Source organism: Agelaius tricolor, unplaced genomic scaffold, assembly GCF_023055355.1.
Source record: "Agelaius tricolor isolate 1412-34295 unplaced genomic scaffold, bAgeTri1.0.p SCAF_1, whole genome shotgun sequence".
Taxonomy (NCBI): Eukaryota; Metazoa; Chordata; class Aves; order Passeriformes; family Icteridae; genus Agelaius; species Agelaius tricolor.
The window spans coordinates 36,629,381-36,647,164 of NW_027269261.1; the positions used below are offsets into that span (position 1 = coordinate 36,629,381).

At 42.2% G+C, this 17,784-nt stretch overlaps 1 protein-coding gene across 6 annotated transcripts in view; it reads left to right on the forward strand.

Moving 5' to 3' along the window:
- Positions 1 to 397: 397 nt before the first annotated feature.
- The window catches only part of LTBP1 (latent transforming growth factor beta binding protein 1), a 189,435-nt gene continuing 172,048 nt past the window's right edge, over positions 398 to 17,784 (forward strand). For 3 of the 6 annotated variants that reach the window (XM_071429915.1, XM_071429922.1, XM_071429938.1), the window contains exons 1-3: positions 398 to 1,526; positions 1,912 to 1,982; positions 16,396 to 16,684. In XM_071429915.1, the coding sequence (XP_071286016.1) occupies positions 1,066 to 1,526; positions 1,912 to 1,982; positions 16,396 to 16,684 (821 nt within the window). In that variant the 5' untranslated portion in view covers positions 398 to 1,065. The remainder of the gene's footprint in view (positions 1,527 to 1,911; positions 1,983 to 16,395; positions 16,685 to 17,784) is intronic. The other 3 variants (XM_071429926.1, XM_071429931.1, XM_071429946.1) reach the window with 1 other exon arrangement.

The window sequence follows — 17,784 nt, forward strand, 5'->3', positions numbered from 1 at the left end:
GGCAGTTTTGCTTATGCATTAATTACGAGTATACAATTGTGGTTTGTATTTCATTCTTTACTAATACATACTGCCTTACGAACATAAAGAAAAACAAGGAACAATATAGGCCCTCCTAATCCTGCTAAGATTTCTGCTAAGAGCAACCTCTGGCTCTCATCAGGCTGAGACGGAGGGATGTGCTAACCTTAAACGTGTGTAAGCGCTTTTATCGAGTCCCCACCTACCGAGTGAAGCACGTATATTACGCTTTTGGGGCTCTAAGCCTCACCTCCACTGAAATACAGCAGAAAGGTTCAGCTGTTGCCGAAGCCCAGGTACGGGCGGCCGTGCGGGTCGGTCCCGGGCAGACGGCAGCTCGGCACTCGCGGGTCCCAGCAGGTATTTCCGAGGCTGCCTTAGCGGCGCACCCCCCGGAGCTCCGGACCCCGGGCCGCCCCCAGCCCTGTCCTGTCCTGCCCGCGGTCACCTGGCCCGGCCGGGCCCCCTCCCGGCCCGGGAGCGCCCCTGACGTCAGGGCGGGCCCAGATTGGCTGCGCGGGGCCGGCACCGGGGCAGGGGCTCCCTCCGCCCGCCCCCTCCCCTCCGCACACGCTCACTCGCCGAGAAACTCTTAAAGAGGGGCTTGGGATCAGCCCGCACCGGCTCCGGGGCCGTTCCTTACACACGCAGGCAGACCCCTGGCAGCTCCGGCACCGAGACATCTGCTCTCCACTGCGACCACCCCCCTCCAGCAAACACCCTTCCCCTGCTGCTCCTCCTCCCTTCCCGCTCCGGCTCGCAGCTCGGCTTGCACCCGCCGCTTCCTTTCTTCCAACGATGTTTTCCTGCTCTACGGGGGGAAGTGTTTGCTGAACTTTCCCAACAGTTTGGGGGGCGGGCGGGAGGATCCTGAGGCTTTTTTCCTCCTCCGCCCCGCCCGGAGCAGGTTGGGGGGCAGCGAGCGGAGGAGGGATCCGCGCCGCGGGCGCAGGTCGCACACACCCCCGCGTCCTTTGGAGGAGAGGAAACCCTTGCGCTACGGCTCCGCGAAGTTCGCCGGCTGTAGGGATTCCCGCTGTGGAAATGGGTCGCATCAGATGGGGCTTCCTCCTCCTCCTCGCTGCCTGGGCGCTTTTGTCACCAGGGCTCGCAGCTTCCGAAAAGGGCAGGCTAAGGAGGATCACGTACGTCCTGCAGCCCGGCCGGGGGAGCTCCTCTGGCAGCCGGCAGCAGCGCCCGACCCTCCTCGGGGGGGAGCAGCAGCAGCAGCGCACGTTCAATGTGCAGCTGAACACGCGCTACGGCGGCGGCGGCGGCGGCGGCCCCCCGGAGCGGAGCCGGCGGATGAGCAAGCCGGGCAGCGCCGCCGTCCAGCTCCGCTTGGGCCCCGCCGGCCAGGTCCACCCCAACTCCGCCGCTCACGCCTCCTCCTTCGCCAAGCCGGCCCGCTTCAGCCCGCGGCTCAAGGCGCCGCCGGGCCCCCACGGCAACAGCAGCGCCGCCCTGCCCCTCCGCCAGAAGCACCAGCTGCCGCCGCTGCCGGGGTAAGGCGCCCTCCTGTCCCGCATGTCCCCCGCTCCAGCACCGCAGCTCCTGAGCACCGCCAGCATCCCCGTCGCGGCCGCTGTCGCCCCCTCGGGAGGGGGGAGAGGGCGGGGGGCTGTCCCGGGTCCGGGGGCACCGCGGTGTCACCTGCCCGGCCCCGGGCCCGGCGCCCCGGAACGCCCGCGGCACGTGGGGCCGGGCGCGGGGCCGGCTCCCTTATCCCGGGAATCCGCGGCCGCCCCGGCCCGGCGTGAGGCGTCGAGTTCAGTCGGGAGGGTTCATTCTTCCCGCCTTTTGTCTCCCCGGCCCAGCGCCCGCCCCGCGGCCCGGCTCGGCATGGGGGCTGCCCCGCCGGACACTGGTCCTTGTTTGCTGTTCCCGCAGGGTCAATGTGTGCGGGGGGCAGTGCTGCCACGGCTGGAGCAAGGCCACGGGCTCCCAGCGCTGCATCAAACGTGAGTAGCCGTGCGGTCGGGGAGGGGCGTGGGGTAGGAGATGTGGTGGGACCCGAGGGGACCAGGCTGGCACCTGGCGAGGCGGTGGGTGCTGGGATCGTCTGTGGGCAAAGAGGTGCTGGCTGAGCTACAGAACCCACGGGGCAGATCTAACACTCTTTCCATCCTTAAATCCCTCCTTCCTAACCTTCACCTTTGCTGAAGGGTGAATAGTGGGTGTCTCTTGCGTTTATTTGTAGCACAGTGATATTTTTGGAGAGAGCTTTGTGGAGGCTTTGTATGTGTGAGCATCCCCTCCCCATCGGTTCTTGTTTTTTAGGAGTCTTTAGAATGAGGGGGACTTAAGATGGTAAAGAATATACCAGAGGAGCACAGGTGGGGAGCAAGGAATTGCCATCTACCCATCCTGTCCCTTCACCAGCGTGACACATGAATGATCCTATGCTTACCACACGGAATTTTTGAAGCACTGAACAATGTGAAAGAAGTGGTTTGGTGACACTAGACTGATGTACTTTACTGGGATAACTAGAAACACAAAATAGGTGCATAAAATAACATTGATTGAGCCAATCCTGCTATGCTCCTGTTGTTCTTTCTAAGGGGAAAGCAGGAGAATTTCTGCTACTTTAGGCAAGACTCAGAATGATTGCTAATGGCTAAACTGGAGTGATGTCATGAGGTCAGGAAAGACTGGAAGGGCATAAGTCTTCAGGAAACTCCTGTGAGTATCAGTGAGATTGGGCAGATCTGGGAGTATTGCTGTAGTTCAGCAGGACAGATTGCTGTCCCTGAAAGAGCTGTTTTGTTTTTTTTTTTTTTCCCCAATGGCTTTTGTCCCTGTGTGGGATTTTTCACAATAGGGAGCAATCACTTTTGTAATCCTGACTAAGGTCAAGTACCTTTGACCTGCATGGACCTGTTGCTAAGAAGCAAAGACTTTATGACAGTAGTTAAAGACAAAACTTCACCATTTCCCTACTAATTTAGATATGTATTTCAGATATGCTTCTAAATTAACATTTTCAAACACATGCTGCTGTGTTAGGTTAGTCACATTTGCTTAACACCTTACAAGTACTAGAATGTTTTCCTTCAGCTTACAGTGGTATTTTGAGGCTAACTGCAGAGCTTAATAAAAACCTACCTTATCTTAAAGACTAATAAAAAAACCAAACCTCTTAGTAATTTCAGGACATTAAGTGAAAAATGTATTTTAGCTGTGCTATTGTCAACCAATTTTATTTTCACTATTTTGAACAAAACTCAATGTTTTGGTTTTTTTCTTAATGTCTTTTTCTCTGTCTTCTAGTAACTTTCATTTCCAGGCAACTTTTTTGTTTGTAAATTAGGTCATTTTCTTTGCTTTTTCTCCTTTATGCTTTGTCTTTTTCACTTCTCTGTTTATCACTTATCTTTTCTTTTTTATTGCCTTTTAATTTTAGAGTCTTCAGTAAGGACCAAGTTAGACAATTGGAATTTTATGTGATAGCTGTGTAGAATTTTATTTAAATCCATTAATTACTTGGCTAGTTCTTACAGTTACTGGAGAAATGGAGTAACAAAGTTAAAAGAAAGAAAGGTGGGGGTATTTTCTCATTTTGTGCCTCTGATATTAGGTTCTCCTTAGCATTAAATATTTTTATTCCTTGCTCTGATGCTTCTCTAATTCCTCCTAGCAGTGGTATAATATACTTGGCTTGGATTTTCTCAGTTTCACCCCTCTCTTGGCAGGCCAAGGGAAGCACTGAATGTACTCAAGTTGTCTGTTTTGTAACTTAGGCAAACCATGAGATAGCATTGACTTGATTCAGCTCACAGTCATAAAAGCCAGATATCACCTTTTCTGGAAGCTCCTGATGTTCCTCTCAGAAGAAAAGAAAATCTATAACTGAACAACAGTTAACCCCTTTGTTTCCTGTAAAATTATGAGTGAGTTTTTAAAATTCAGATAGCAGGCTCTCTTGGTTTTGAGTGCTTGTTGCAGCAGTGGATTAACTGTGCCACAGATGCTGGTACACCTGAGCTGACTTGATGCAAAGTTGGTTTGATTCTGTCAGGGTTTATTAGTTCAGGCTCAGTATCACTTTAATAAGCTATTTAGTCTCTAGGGCCAGATTTTGTTCTTTTGCATGGTGCAAAGCCTGAGTTAATAAACCCCAGACCCATACTGGCTCTTTCCAGAGCCAACTTCCATTTGTCTGCATCATGCTTCCAGAACCAGAGTGCTGAGAGCCAGCTCTGATCAGCGAGGTTTATTAGCTCAGGTGTAATCCCAGGCTGGAACAAGCAGCATGTGTTTCTGCTCTGCTGCACCTGTGTGAATAAGCCTGCCTGGAACCCTCAGAAAGAGGGGGTGAAGGGCAGAGGTCTGCTCTTGCAGCCAGGCTGTCTTCCCTTCCCTTTGCCTTGCTGGGTGGTGTTTGCCAGCCCTGCTTTCTCATGTGGGAGGCTCTGGCTGCCGTTCCCTTTGGGTGACTTCTGTCCCCGCAGTCTGGCTGGGAGCAGTGGCGGCCACGTCCCTTTTCCCTCAGTAGCAGCAACAGGAGGTGTTTGAAACATCTCTGTGCAGGTCAGAGGGCAGCATCTGGATGGAGGAGGCAAGGGAACTTTGTAAGTACTTTTATTTAAACTTTAGTCTGAAGCTAAACTGCCTGTTGTGTTTACATTTGTTCATGTTCTCTTGGAAGCCTGACAGTCCTCAGAAGGTGAACTTCTGTCTTTCTGTGAACTGTATGAGAGTGCCTACCATATCCAATTTAGACATTTAGGGTTTTCCCCCCTCTGTCCCTAATATTTCAGTTTTATGTTGTAAAGTGTTAAGAACTTTTTTCAAACTCAGAGTGACTTAAATTATGAAGAGCTGCATCATTCTAATTAAAAAGATGAGATGATAACACTCAGCGTTAGAAGTATTCAGAATTGCTTTACGCTGGGCGTATGATGCCTAACAATCAAAACCAACCTTTTTGAAGCTTTCAGAACATCTACCTTTGGGTAAAGACAAAGGTGGGAAAAACTGAACCACAACAGTAAACATCTTGGAAAGTCAGAAGCACGTGAAAGGGTTTAGGACAAGGATTGTCTTCCAGTCATAGTTATCATAGGTTATAATCTGTGCAAGTGCAGTAATGAGATACCGCTGAGGCTTGGAGACACCATGTTTTGTTAGTACTTGTTGCATAACAGAGCTTTTTAGAAACATTAATTAGCTCTGTAACATGTCTCTAAGGCAAGTAAAGCTTAGAGAGTGGGGTTTTTATTATTTCATTTATGGAAATTAAACCATAGGTTAAATGTGGTCTTAGACAAGTTATAACAACTGTCAGGAAGGCCTGTGCTGGAAATCAGGAGTTCCCACCACCCAAATGGGTGTTTATCCTGTTGAAATCTGTTGTCTCCGACTTCGCTACCTACTACTAAACTTCTGTTAGTTAAAACTACAAAATTTGCTCTTCTACTTGTTCTGGCTTTGTTTGCTTAATGGTACAAGGAGCTGTTTTTCATGTTGGAAATGTAAGAGAAAATTGCATATTGTATGGAGAATCTGATATCTTAAAAAGATAAATGAGAAGTACCACCTTGTAGTAGTAAGTAAACCCCTTGTGAAATGTATAATGTGTTTTGTCTGGAGTATTAATAGCAGTTGTTTTTGAGTGATCTCAATGTAAACTGGATGTTTAAAAAAATGGGGAGAGCCTGCAGTGTTTAATGGCATGAGTTCCTTACTGCACTGGTGTAAGAAAGGCTCGTAGGGCAAGAGGTGAGGAAGTGGGTTTTGGAGGAACACATTCAGAATAAATTTCCTATAGGGAGATAAATTGCTGTCTATGAAGAACCCAGGTGTGCCATCATTGTCAATTAAGATTAAAAGGGTATTAAGTCTTTCTTAGCTGAAGGTGTTGTGTTTGCATGCATATATTCCATGCATAGGGCTAGTACTTTGGTGTTGGAACTGGACTGAATTCTATGAGTTTGATCATGAGCTGTCTGTCTGTGCTTTGACACTTTGGGAAGGTTATCAGAAAATAAGAAAGCAGTCTGTTGGCTTTTTCTTTGTATTAAAAGATTATCTTGAAAATTCTCTTTTAAGGAAGACTGCCTGACTCAATGTTGCATAAAGACTTACACAGGTTTAATTTATTTTTCAGAATAAGAAAATACACAACAGTAGATACTTGCTGCTGTAGAGGCAGGAGACTAGAAAGCTGTGTGAATACTTGCCCTGAGGAAGGGTCCCCTTTGTTCAGTTTCTGAATCTGCTTGGCCTCTGCCTGTGCACTGCTGTTTAATTTGAGCCTCCTCCCTGAAGTTCCATAGAATATGAACCTCCTCCCTGAAGTTCCAGAGCTGCAGTTTTAGCTGTGGCTGAGTAAGCATGCTCCAGCTTTGTATCTCCTTCAGGACATGGCACCTGACAGTGTGACCAGGGGCTCCAGATCACCTGGATGGAGTGTGCCCTAAGTTGCTTCCAGCTTGTGCTTCTGAATTTCTTGGGGAAGGTGAGGGAAAGATTGCATGCTTAGGTCTTGTCCTGGAATAGGGTTAGGATCCAGGCCTGGAAACTTAGAAATATACATGAGTCCTCCAGTTTAGATGTAAAACTCTGGATCACTAAACATTTTAGTATGAGTTGCTTGGAATCTCTTTTTCTGCCTTCAGTTCAGCTCTTAGAAAGGGGTATCCAGGAGAGCTGTACTTTTCTTCATAGGAACAAAGTACTTCAAATATTTGCAGCTGTGCTTCTTGGTGGTTTTTCTGGTCACAACTGGTTCCTGAGGCTTGTGCTTAATCAGTTTTGTGGCTTTGAGTTTTACCAAGTTCTGTTTATTTACATTGTGTATACAAAGCCTAACTATAACATACTGTCCCAAAATGTTGTTTCTTCTCATTCTAAGACCATCATCTCAGTAAAAGCAATATCAATCTCCTTCAAATTATGTCTAAATCAAAATTTAATATCTGAGTTTTAAAGAGACAAACTACTTTGACCCATGTGACTGACCTATACATTAGTCCTTTTTGATCTATCTATCCTTTGATGTGGTTTTTAAGCAATTCAGAGTTGAAAAACAAAGTTTGAGAAGCTTGTTTTGCCTTTGTGTGCTTGCTACTGTAATATGTAAATAAAACTTTTGAATTTCATGTACAGGAAATGGGCTTTCATAGTGGGAAAGTGCTTGTTAGGTCTTGGTAGTAATTCTTCTCTGCTTTATTTTTCACTTACTGCCCTTGGGAAGGGGATAGAATGACAGGGTCCAAATTCTGGTAGTCTTTGTACATTAGCATTAGCAAGCAGCATGGAGCTGATCTATAGACAAAACCCTTTGGATTTGATGACCTGAGGCCCAGGGCATGTGTGTTTCAGGGCTTAGTGTTTTATTTTGGGCAAGGTGTAGTCCAGTCTTGTGGAATGAACACCAATATGAGGCTGAAATACATTAGGTGCATTCTTGGAGTGCTCATGTTTGAGCTTTGCTTTTTATTATTTAGACATGTTTTTTTCTTTGCATCTTAAAAGAAATAGAGTGCACACACCTGTAGATGTTCCCACAACACAAACCAAACCTCTCTAAGTGCAGTTGGTATGATAGCTTCAGGAGAGGCTGATCCAAACCAGCAGTAATGCAGACTTTGAGCACAGTCTCTGTCTCCTGGCCATGGTTGGCAGCCAACCTCCTGCCTGTGAGACCAGGCTGTAAAAGAGCTGTGAGAAATGGGGGAGCTATTAGCTGCTGCCTGCTCTACACATGACCATGCCATGGTGCCATTCCCTCATTTTGGTGAGGAAACTTAAGTCCACAATTTGTATGAAGTGAAACCTACCCAGCCTTCTCTTTGTGAGACACCGGGGACTTCACTGGAAACAAGCTTATAATGTACATGGTCTGTTTCATACAAATACTACAAGTGTGTGCAGAATTAAGACAGAACAAAAAAAAAAAAAAAAGAGATCCTTAAAATAAACTTGTCAAGATGTTGTGCTCTCACGCTGGAGCAGATGGCAGATTGATAGTGAACTTGTTCAGCTCATTGCAGCAGTTATCATTAACAAAAGAAGCAGGACCTGCAGTAAAATTGTGGCAAATCTACAGTGGATAAAAAGTCCTGAACACTTCCCTTCTTAATAGAGAATCAGGAGGAACACAGAAGACAGAGGTGGTTTTGTTTTATTTTGTTTCCCTCCCTTTCAGTTTGTTGGCTGTTTCTTTTCAGTGTGTAACTTGGAAGTGGAGCAGAAAGCTGTGTATGTGCCAGGGAAAGCCATGTTTCATCCCTCAGTTGCGCACTGCCTGGTTCTGCACGTGTGTAGGAACAAAATGATGTATTGACAGAGAAGTGATGCTTTGATACTCACAGTAGTAGTCTTACAGCTCTCTCCTTACAGCCACTCTTCCTGAGCATGGAGAAGGGAAGAGCTGGAAGGGAACATGCTCCCATCTCCTTCCTGTCCTGCAAAGTGGCTTTGTGTTTGGGATCAGTGAGCCTCCCAGCCTTGGGAAAAGCAGGGCTGTAGTGAGGTTTGGGGTTCTGCTCTCTGTGAGGCCTGGAGAAAATGCAGCCTTGACCACTAAGGGCTGCTTGTGCCAACTGATCCTGCCTTAAAGGATGCTTGGATTGCCTGGGAGCTTTAGGATTTGTAGAGGGTAGATGAAAAGGGGCACACACCTCCCTAAACTGTCTCCCTGTGCAAACTCTGGAGTAGTGTGTGTTAACAGGTTATTGATGGTTTGGGTGGCCAAATCAGTCCATGCTCTGTAACTGATATGTTAGTTGTTGGACTGATGTTGGGCTGGGTTTGAGATTTCTTTCTTTAGTTGGCTTTTTGTTCTGCCTTTAAAAGCAGCAGTACTTGTGTAGCCTAATTTATTCCTAGAAAATAGACCTTGTGCATTGACTAAAGAAAGCAAGCAAATCTTTAGCATTTCTCCACATCCGTGACTGCACACACAGGGGGAAGAAGCATTTTACATTTAGTAAGGGCAAGATGTTAATTTAAATACAGAGCTAAAAATAGGTCTGCTTGGGCATGTTCTTTTTTTTTGTGAAGTGCAGATAGTAATCCCTGCATGTGGGAAATTGTTTTGTGTTTTATGGCAAGATTTGGTTTTTTTTATAATTGAGGTCAGGTTTTTATTATCCCTAGATGGCAGTTGAGGCCTGGAATTTCAGAGAAGTTCAACCGAATTGTGCACTCTTATTGAGAATTGGTTGAATTTAGGGAAAACTTCCTTGTACTTACTGGTTTGCTACTCTGCTGTAATTAATAATTTTTTCTCTAGTCTTTCTCTTTTTTGTAACACTTCAGTTGTCTAAATCCTGCATCCAGTTAAATACTTCCAGTTGCTTTTTTACTGAGCTTGTCTTAGTTTGTTCAGTTTCTTGCAAATTTATGATGAAGGATTTTGTAACAAAATAAGTAAGTGCTGTACTGAGAAATGTGAAGAGAATTAAAAAGGATTGCATACTGGAGTGTTAACCACTCAAGCAGCAAAAACAGCGTGTAACATGTGAATCTGCTGGTTTCCTTGGCTTAGTCCATTCTGTAATGAACAATTTTCATTTTTATTTGTGGGCACTGGAATGATAAAGGGATTTGTAGCATGTGCAATGTTTGTCTTGTCAGAATATGCATAGTTATGATCTCCTATAATTACTTTAAAATGCCTCTCAGATTGTACAGTCTTAAATATTTATATTATACAAACTCCAGTAAACACAACATGAATGAAAATGCCAAATATGAAACAGTGTGTTATATTCTTTTGCTGATAGAATAATGCATCCTTTTGCTGAAGTTAAGCTTTTGAAGTATTTGAGTAGAGTTGCTATTCAATTCTGCTGAGTCTTGACATTCAGAGATTATACTATGGAGATACATAGAATATAATATTAGTAAAGTACATTATGTTGCCATTAGGTTAAGAGAGAAACTGGTTTTTTGTGTGTTTGTTTTAAAAGAAATATGTATGCTAAAAGCATTGTTTTTTGTTTCCCTCCCTTCCTGGAGGTCATGTTTACATGCCATTGTGGGAATGAATCTGATGGTTTGAAGTGGACAGCAAAGAATTCCAACACGTGCTTTCATTTGAAATATATTTAGGGAAAGAATTCCTTAATACCATATAGTTATGATAAAAACAAGTTCCTGTGTAGAAAGACACAGATGGTTGCAATACTACCTCCATTAGTAGTGTAGAGGTCACACAGGTTTTCTGCAGTTAATGTAATTTCTTAGGATTGTATAAAAGTAATTTAAGCTTTTTTTTTTTTTAATAACATGGTTTTACAACAAGCTTGTATGAGCCTTGGTTGCTAATTCCTCTCTCATTCATTCTCAATGAATGTTTAGAATTATTGGATATATTTCTGGTAAACTTTTCAATTTTTGAAACCTCTTTTGTGTGAGATGCCCAGATAGAGAACTAGATCCCCAGAAAAGCATTAGCTTCAGTGAAGTTTTGGGTTTCTAGACTCCAGTTGCATCCTCAGTCCTAACAATGACTTGATACTTAAAAGGGTATTCAGAGTAAAAGCAAATAATTAAGTGGTGAGCTAAGCAGTAGGGTAGTTCAGAGAACAGGAAATTCTAAAAAAACATTGCTCTTCTTCAGGATGTCAGCACCACATTCAGATTTTTCAGAGGCACACTGAAATATGCCTCTTTGCTTTCAGAACCCACAACTTTTTGCTCCACGGAAAGCACTTCACTGCTTTTCTTCTGGAGTCGCTGGGGGATCATCACTCTGTCTTTCAACCCAGCAGGAGTTAAAGGTGCCTTTGTATCACAGCTTTTTGTTTAGGATGTGCACTCAACCAAGATGAGCTTTGGTTTGGTTTCCTTGTGTGCTTGAGGAATAAAAATCTTGCATTCATGCAAGAAGGCAGGATTTGTTATGCCTTTAACAGTGTTCCTATGTTGCATGTAAGGAAACTTGAAAACTCTGCCCTCAGCACAGACGTATCCATGTCATAGTGTTGGTTTTTCCCCTTTCTGTGAACTTGATGCATGCATCATTTCTCAACCATTTTGTGCTGGAATCTGAAACAGCTCTATGCTTAAAATCCTTTTTCCAATTGCTGTATTTTCTATTATTTGCCCTCTGGTATGTATTCTGCCTGACAGGATTTACACACTCCTGTGGGAGAAGTTGATGCATACCGTGCCAATGTGCACGGTGATGAAATTTGTTTAAACTGCTGCTGAACTACTGTGTGTGCTCAAGAGGAGAAAAAAAAAGGTAAATTTCATGTGGAAGAAGAAAGAAACATGGTAGATGGGTGCATTAGAAATAGCATAAGACTCACAACACTGTTATAGCAATTGTGTTGAAGTATTAGAAGTTCAGGAATGACATTGAAAAATGTTTGTGGACATTTAAGTACAAACCAACAGCAGTTGCTTGTTAAAGGAAATAGGTGAAGGTGGAGCTGAGGCTAAAAGGCTAGAAACTTGGGTGCAGAAAACTTCTGGCATATTTAAATTTGTTTATTGTGAGTTTCTCACCGAAAAATATATTTTTGTGGTTTTTGTTCTCCAGAGGGAAATAAACTGGTAAATGTGTTGTTACTTTTGAGAAGGTTAAAAGAAGTGATTTGCATAGGAATGAGATTGTAATGATCGTAATGTAAGAATTAGTGTTAGTTTAATATTACTTTAATACAAACATTTTTAGGACAAGTGGAGTCAGTTGTACTTGTATTTTGATTCATTTGAAGGGAAAAATATAAATTTTTATCTAAACTCCTTCTATAAATGACAGCATTTTATGCTTACTGATTCCAGATAATTTATACTTAATTTGGAATGTATTGAAACAAATTACATTCTGTATATGGAGAAGTTTTAAAATATTTATGTGGTTTGAAATGATTATAAATTTTTATTTTAGGTCTTGCTTCTGCAAATATTTATATACACTTTAACTGTAATGACATGAGCACATGGATTGAAAAGTGTATATGTATAGATCAGTCCCAAACCAACATAAGATGTTTTGGAAGGGGTGTGTATAAACCTAATGTTATTTTACCCTTGGTATTCTGAAAGAATGTCCCAAATACAACCATGCTGGGCCTGATATGCATTTGTCAAAGCTGGTAGTAGTCTGTCTGAGAGAGTGGTGAGCAGTAGTTTATTAGGGAAAGATGTATAACAAGGATGAGCATTTTGTGATACAGTTTTGGGCTTTTTATAACTTAGGTACTTCCAAAGCAAATGTGTCACTTGACTTTATTTTTAGTAGATATAGATTGTGGTCTTAAAGCATAAACCAACCCAAGACAATCCTTGTTCCTTCCCCACTGTACTGGGTCTGGCTGAGCTGGGGCTGTGCTTTGCATTGGTACCTAGAAAGGTGTTGGTAACACTCCAGGGTTTTGGCTACTGCTGAGCAGCCCTGGCACAGCACCAGCAATGTTTCTCAACATTCCCTTCCCCCCATCAATAGGCTGCGGGTGGGCAAGATCCTGGGAGGGGACACAACTGGGACAGCTGACCCAAACTGACCACAGGGAAATTGCATACCATATGACATCAGCTCAGATAGAAAAGCTAAGGAAAGGTGAAGAAACAGAGAGCATTTGTTATTTACAAAGCTTGCCTTCTGATGCAACACCTGCAACTGCTGAAGACCTACTTCATGGGAAGTGGCCGAACATCACTTGCTGATGGGAAGTAAAGAATAAACCTGTTTTTTTTTTTCTCTTTACTTGTGTGCACACACAATTTTTCTTTAGTAAACTGCCTTATCTCAACCTATGAGTTGTTTTTGGTCTTATTTTCTTTCCCCTGTCTAGCTGGGGACTGATAGAGCAGCTGAGTGGACACTTGGCATCCAGCCCAGGTCAACCTCACCACAAACCATACTTCTGGAAAGTTTGGCTATATTGTCTATGCCTGGCTTTTCAATGTGGCCAACTTCCGTGGCACAGCAAGCTTTGGATGTTGCAGCGAAGTAGCTCAAAGAGCAGATCAGTCAACCTCTGACAGAAAAATCTGTGGAGACTTATTAAACACAAAACCAGCACTCTTGCTCAGGAAGTTGCTGAGCCTCTAATTCATAAAAGCTGTAGTGGTATAACCTTTTATTGTGTCTCACCCTGTCCTTAAGCATCTACCTTAGTAACGGAGGGAGAACACTCCACTTAAGTGGATCTTTAATTTGACCAACTAAGCTTAGCCTCATTATTTGCATCTTTGCCAAGCTCCATTTTGAATTTCCAGTCATGACCTCCTTGAATTGAATAGGATGAAGCCAATTGCCTTTAACAGCAGTATATTGGCCTGCTTTTCAGTTTTGAACTTAATACTTCTACACTGCAGGTTTTGGAAGCCTAACTTTATGGAAAATACTGGTGTTTTCAGTTTTATGGGCCATTATTGTTGTCTTCAAACAAAATAATTAGGTCATTCATTTGGCACACTACAGCTGTCTTGAACATTTTAGAAACTAAACGGCTGTATTATGTCAATTAAAATGTTCATTTTAATTCTTTCCTAAAAATATGATCTTTTATCCAGTTTTGTGATCTTCTATTATGCAACATTAATGAAGGACTTCAGTCAAAATGTTCATTGCTGTGAAGATTTAATGGGTGGGGTTTTCAACCTGTTGTCACTGGTCTTAGAACATAGTTGCTGGATCTCCCGATGGTTCTTTTGTTAAAGGCCAGTTAGAGTAATGCAGTTTGTCCTGCAGAGCATTTGCTTCGTGTACATGTAATGTGTTTCAGGGTTTACTTTACTGTCAGTGAAGTAAGAATGTTTGAGTCTGTGTGGGCAAAAAAGATGAGGTAATTCAAAACAGGTTTTGTTTTTAGCTCTATAGTTTTAAATTCACTTTAATCAGTAGAAACTCAAGGTTTTGTAGGCTTCTGAAGCACAACTTTGGTTCTTAAGTACAGGAAAAAGAGTTGCAGTCTTTCCAGGGTTGTCTTTTGTGTACGTATACATTGTTACTTCACTTTTGAGGGGAGATAGGCCATAATCAGTGTCCTAGCAGAGTGGGTATTTTTTCATACTGACTTTTGGTGTGGTCTTCTTAGCTTACTTCTGCGTTAAGTCATTAGTTTTTAAATAATTTCTTGAGAAACTTAGAGGATAATATAGGCACGTGTCCATAAATCTCCACAAATATATGAATGCTTTCTTAATGTAAAAATAGGACTTTTGAAAGTCTTACTTTTTTAAAACAATTTTTTCAGATTTTTTCTAAAGCGCTCTCAACTGGGCCCAAATTCTTTACTGTGATTTTTGCACATTTCACACAGATAACCCAGGCAATGGGGTCACTCTTCTGGTCTTAAGAGTCTCTCCAAAGCCAGTGAAATTTAATTAGAATTTCAGGCTCCTGAATTTATTTTCCACTATATGATTTATTTCAGTCATGTGCATATAATTAAATTTTCACTGTTTCTAGCAAAGTCTAAGTTTTAAAATAAGGCCCAGGGAAGACTTGGCTTATCTATTACAGCATATGCTTGTTGCAAATCCCTTCTCAAGTTTACAGTGAAAATTATCTTCAGTCTTCCAGCAAAGACAAGACAGAGTCTCAAAGCTAAACCAGTAGAAATGAGCAAATGATACTTTTGTGTTGCCAGGGAGGTGTATAATATGCAGTTAAGGTAGCCTAGCTAAATATCTGAGAAAGGAGAACTTTAACATGGAGGGGAAAGTGTATGTGAAAAAAACCCATGCAGAACTCAGGTTTAAGTTGCAGGGCAATTCTGGTGCCATGTGCAGTTGGTATATATGATACATTTGCCAGTGGATAAAATAGGCCCCCAAACTTACGCAGTCCCATCCCAATGAGTTAATTAATATATATTATTGTATATATTAATATATATTAATATATTAATATATAATATATATAATTAATTATTATATAATGATATAATAATTATATAATTTTATATAATTATATTAATAATATATTAATATATATTATAATATATATTCTTGTGCATTTAATTTATTTTTACATATAGAAGAATGTATTAGAACTTGATTGAAGTGTCAAGTACTCTATTTGGGCCAGGGTTGTGGACTGATTTTTGTTCAGTTGGATGTATCTGAATATGGTGCAGAATCCCATGTTATAGTTCAAGATATTATCTTACCTATTCTAGTAAAAAAATTATCACCTGGCATATACTTTTGTTGATGTTAAAAGATCATTAACAATATTAAAATTTTGCTTAGTTTGTAGGAACAAAGTAGCTCAGCCATGTTTTTTTCTTATACATGCTTCATTGTATACCATCTTTAATGTGAATAATGAAACTTTTTTTTGCTTTAATATTAAGTTGTGTCCTTTAGATAAGATAATTTGTTTTGCCATCTTTATGTGATGCAAATTTCAGTATCCAAAATAAATCCTCAAGGTAGACATGCCTTTGCAGTATTATGTTTATTTATAGTCAGCAGTTGCTTTTGCTTTTATTCCTCCCTCCCTCCATTTTTTGGATGGGGTTTGCTGCTCCTCCAAGTTTCCTGTTCATTCAGAGTGGGGTTGGTATTGCATTTTCTGGGTGTACAAGCTGGGTGTTGAGACTAGGCTGGTTATTCAGATGCCCTCTGTAGTCACTAGTCAGAGCAAGGCAAAGCAGTGTAATCAGTCCTCTCTGAAGGCCAAGTGTGTTTTAAAGAATCTGATCCCTTTTCACTGATGGCACAAAGAATCTATGGAAGCTGCTCTGGGATAATCACAAGCACCTGTCTGTTTCTTCCTAGGTGTGGCAATGTCTTGGTAGCAGCAGCTCGCATCTCCTGTGTTGTTACAGTGGGGTGGGTTACTGCAGGGAACGTCATTTGGGTTTTACAGGGGGAAGGGTGGAATTGCTTCACGCTTCTCTACATTATAGATCACAAATATAGAGATTTGTGATCTGTAATGTGGCTGTAGGGATTATTATAGATCATTTTGTGATCTATAATGTGATCTATAATGTGGCTGTAGGGATTCATTCTAGGTACCAATGCAGCATCTGATTTTAAAATAGTAGTAAAATGAATCCCAGCCTGGATTCAGTAGTAGAATTGTGTACCTGTGTAGTATTGCTTCATCAGATGCAGTTTGGGTTTTTAAAGTAGGAAGACAAGGGATGCTGAGCAAAAAGGAGGAAGATTTGAAATAATGCTGTATTTCACTATTTAAGTAGTGCATTTCCTATTTTTTAGATCCAGCATTTTACTCTTTGAAGTTGTTAAAATGCTGTGCATGTCTGTTGTGCTAGAAATCAGTAAAAGCTGTACCAACTTGTATATTATATTTTGTGGAGCTTAGCAATATTGCTCTCTCCTACTCCAGTTAACATTAACAATTAATGCCTTTTTTTATTGTGGGGAGGGTTTGCATTCTCCTTCCTGCTTTGTTTCACAGGTACTTTTTAAAATGTCTTTCCTCAGCGAACTGTGCACCACCGTGCCAAAACGGAGGGATGTGCCTGCGACCTCAGCTTTGTGTGTGCAAACCAGGAACAAAAGGGAACTCCTGTGAGGATACAGGTGTGCAAGACACATCTTCCCCTGGAGGCCGGAGCCCTGTTGTTCCCCCGTGGCCCATACCCCAGCAGGCTGCCCAGCAGACCTTCTCCCAGAAGGTGCAGGTCCCACCCAAGGTTGGCCCTATGGCTCAGATGGCATTCACAATCAAGCAGAAACCACCTGTTGGGTTAACTCAGCAAATGCAACCACAGTAAGTGTTTTCTTTGCTTTCAAAGAAGTTCAGTATGTCAGATTTATAAAACATTGTTCCTTGCAAATGTTTTCAAAAAATCATACTTGAAACTGTCACAGATTTTTTAAAACAGCTTCTTGTTTTAACTGTAAGATTTCAGTGGATGTTTAGACTGTTATTACTTATGAGCCAGATTTCCTTACCTGAAGAGAATATGATATCAGTCCCATGATATCAGTCAGCTTCTGTTTTCCTTAGAATGATACTGCTGTACTAGTTTTGGAGGAATTATTCCGAATTTACACCAATGACCTTTTGAATTTATCCTAGAACAAAGTCTGACATGGAGTTATGACACATTGTGTAACTGAGGAGAGTAAGATTTGGTGCTTCTGTTCGGGTTTCTTCTATTTGCATTATGTTTTCTCTTTTAATTAGAAGTGTGTGTGTCTGTGCTACAATGAATATTTCTGCTTGCTTGTGTTTGAAGTTCAGGATTGTATCTGACTGCCATAAACAGCGAGGAAACACCCATCTTGTTAGACAGTTTTTTCTCTGCCTCTTTAGTAGCCAGTGACTTAGCCAGCCTTTGATATTGTTTCTCTGAGCTTTAAATATTTAATGTGACTCTGAAATTTCTCTAATTGTACTGTTGTTTTTATTGATGTGTGCAACCTTAATTTATTTCAAGACCCCATTTGATATGGGGGGAGGAAGGATCACAGGAGGGTGGTAATCAAGTGGAATGTGAGCAGTTTTAGGTGTTTTCACTTAAAACTGCTGCTGTCCTTCCACTTTCAGGTGAAGACAGTGACAAAAGGTGTTTCTGTCCTGTAAGAGGTGTTGCTTTTGGAGAGGTTGCTTTTGCTTTTAAGGAAGGTGCAGTCTGTCTTGCTTCTAGTCTCCAGAGCAAGATAATCAGGACTAGGAAATAAATTGTGTTTTCCTGTGTTTTCCATTTTCAAAACTGTAAAAATGAATGTGGAAGGGTGGTGTGTGATTATAGAGTTCTGCACCTGAGTCATCATAGGCTCCTGACAACAAAGTGCCACTTCCTTTCCAAAGCTGCATCTGAGAGCGAAGACCATTGGACACTCCCAGTGTTATTTGTTGTCTCA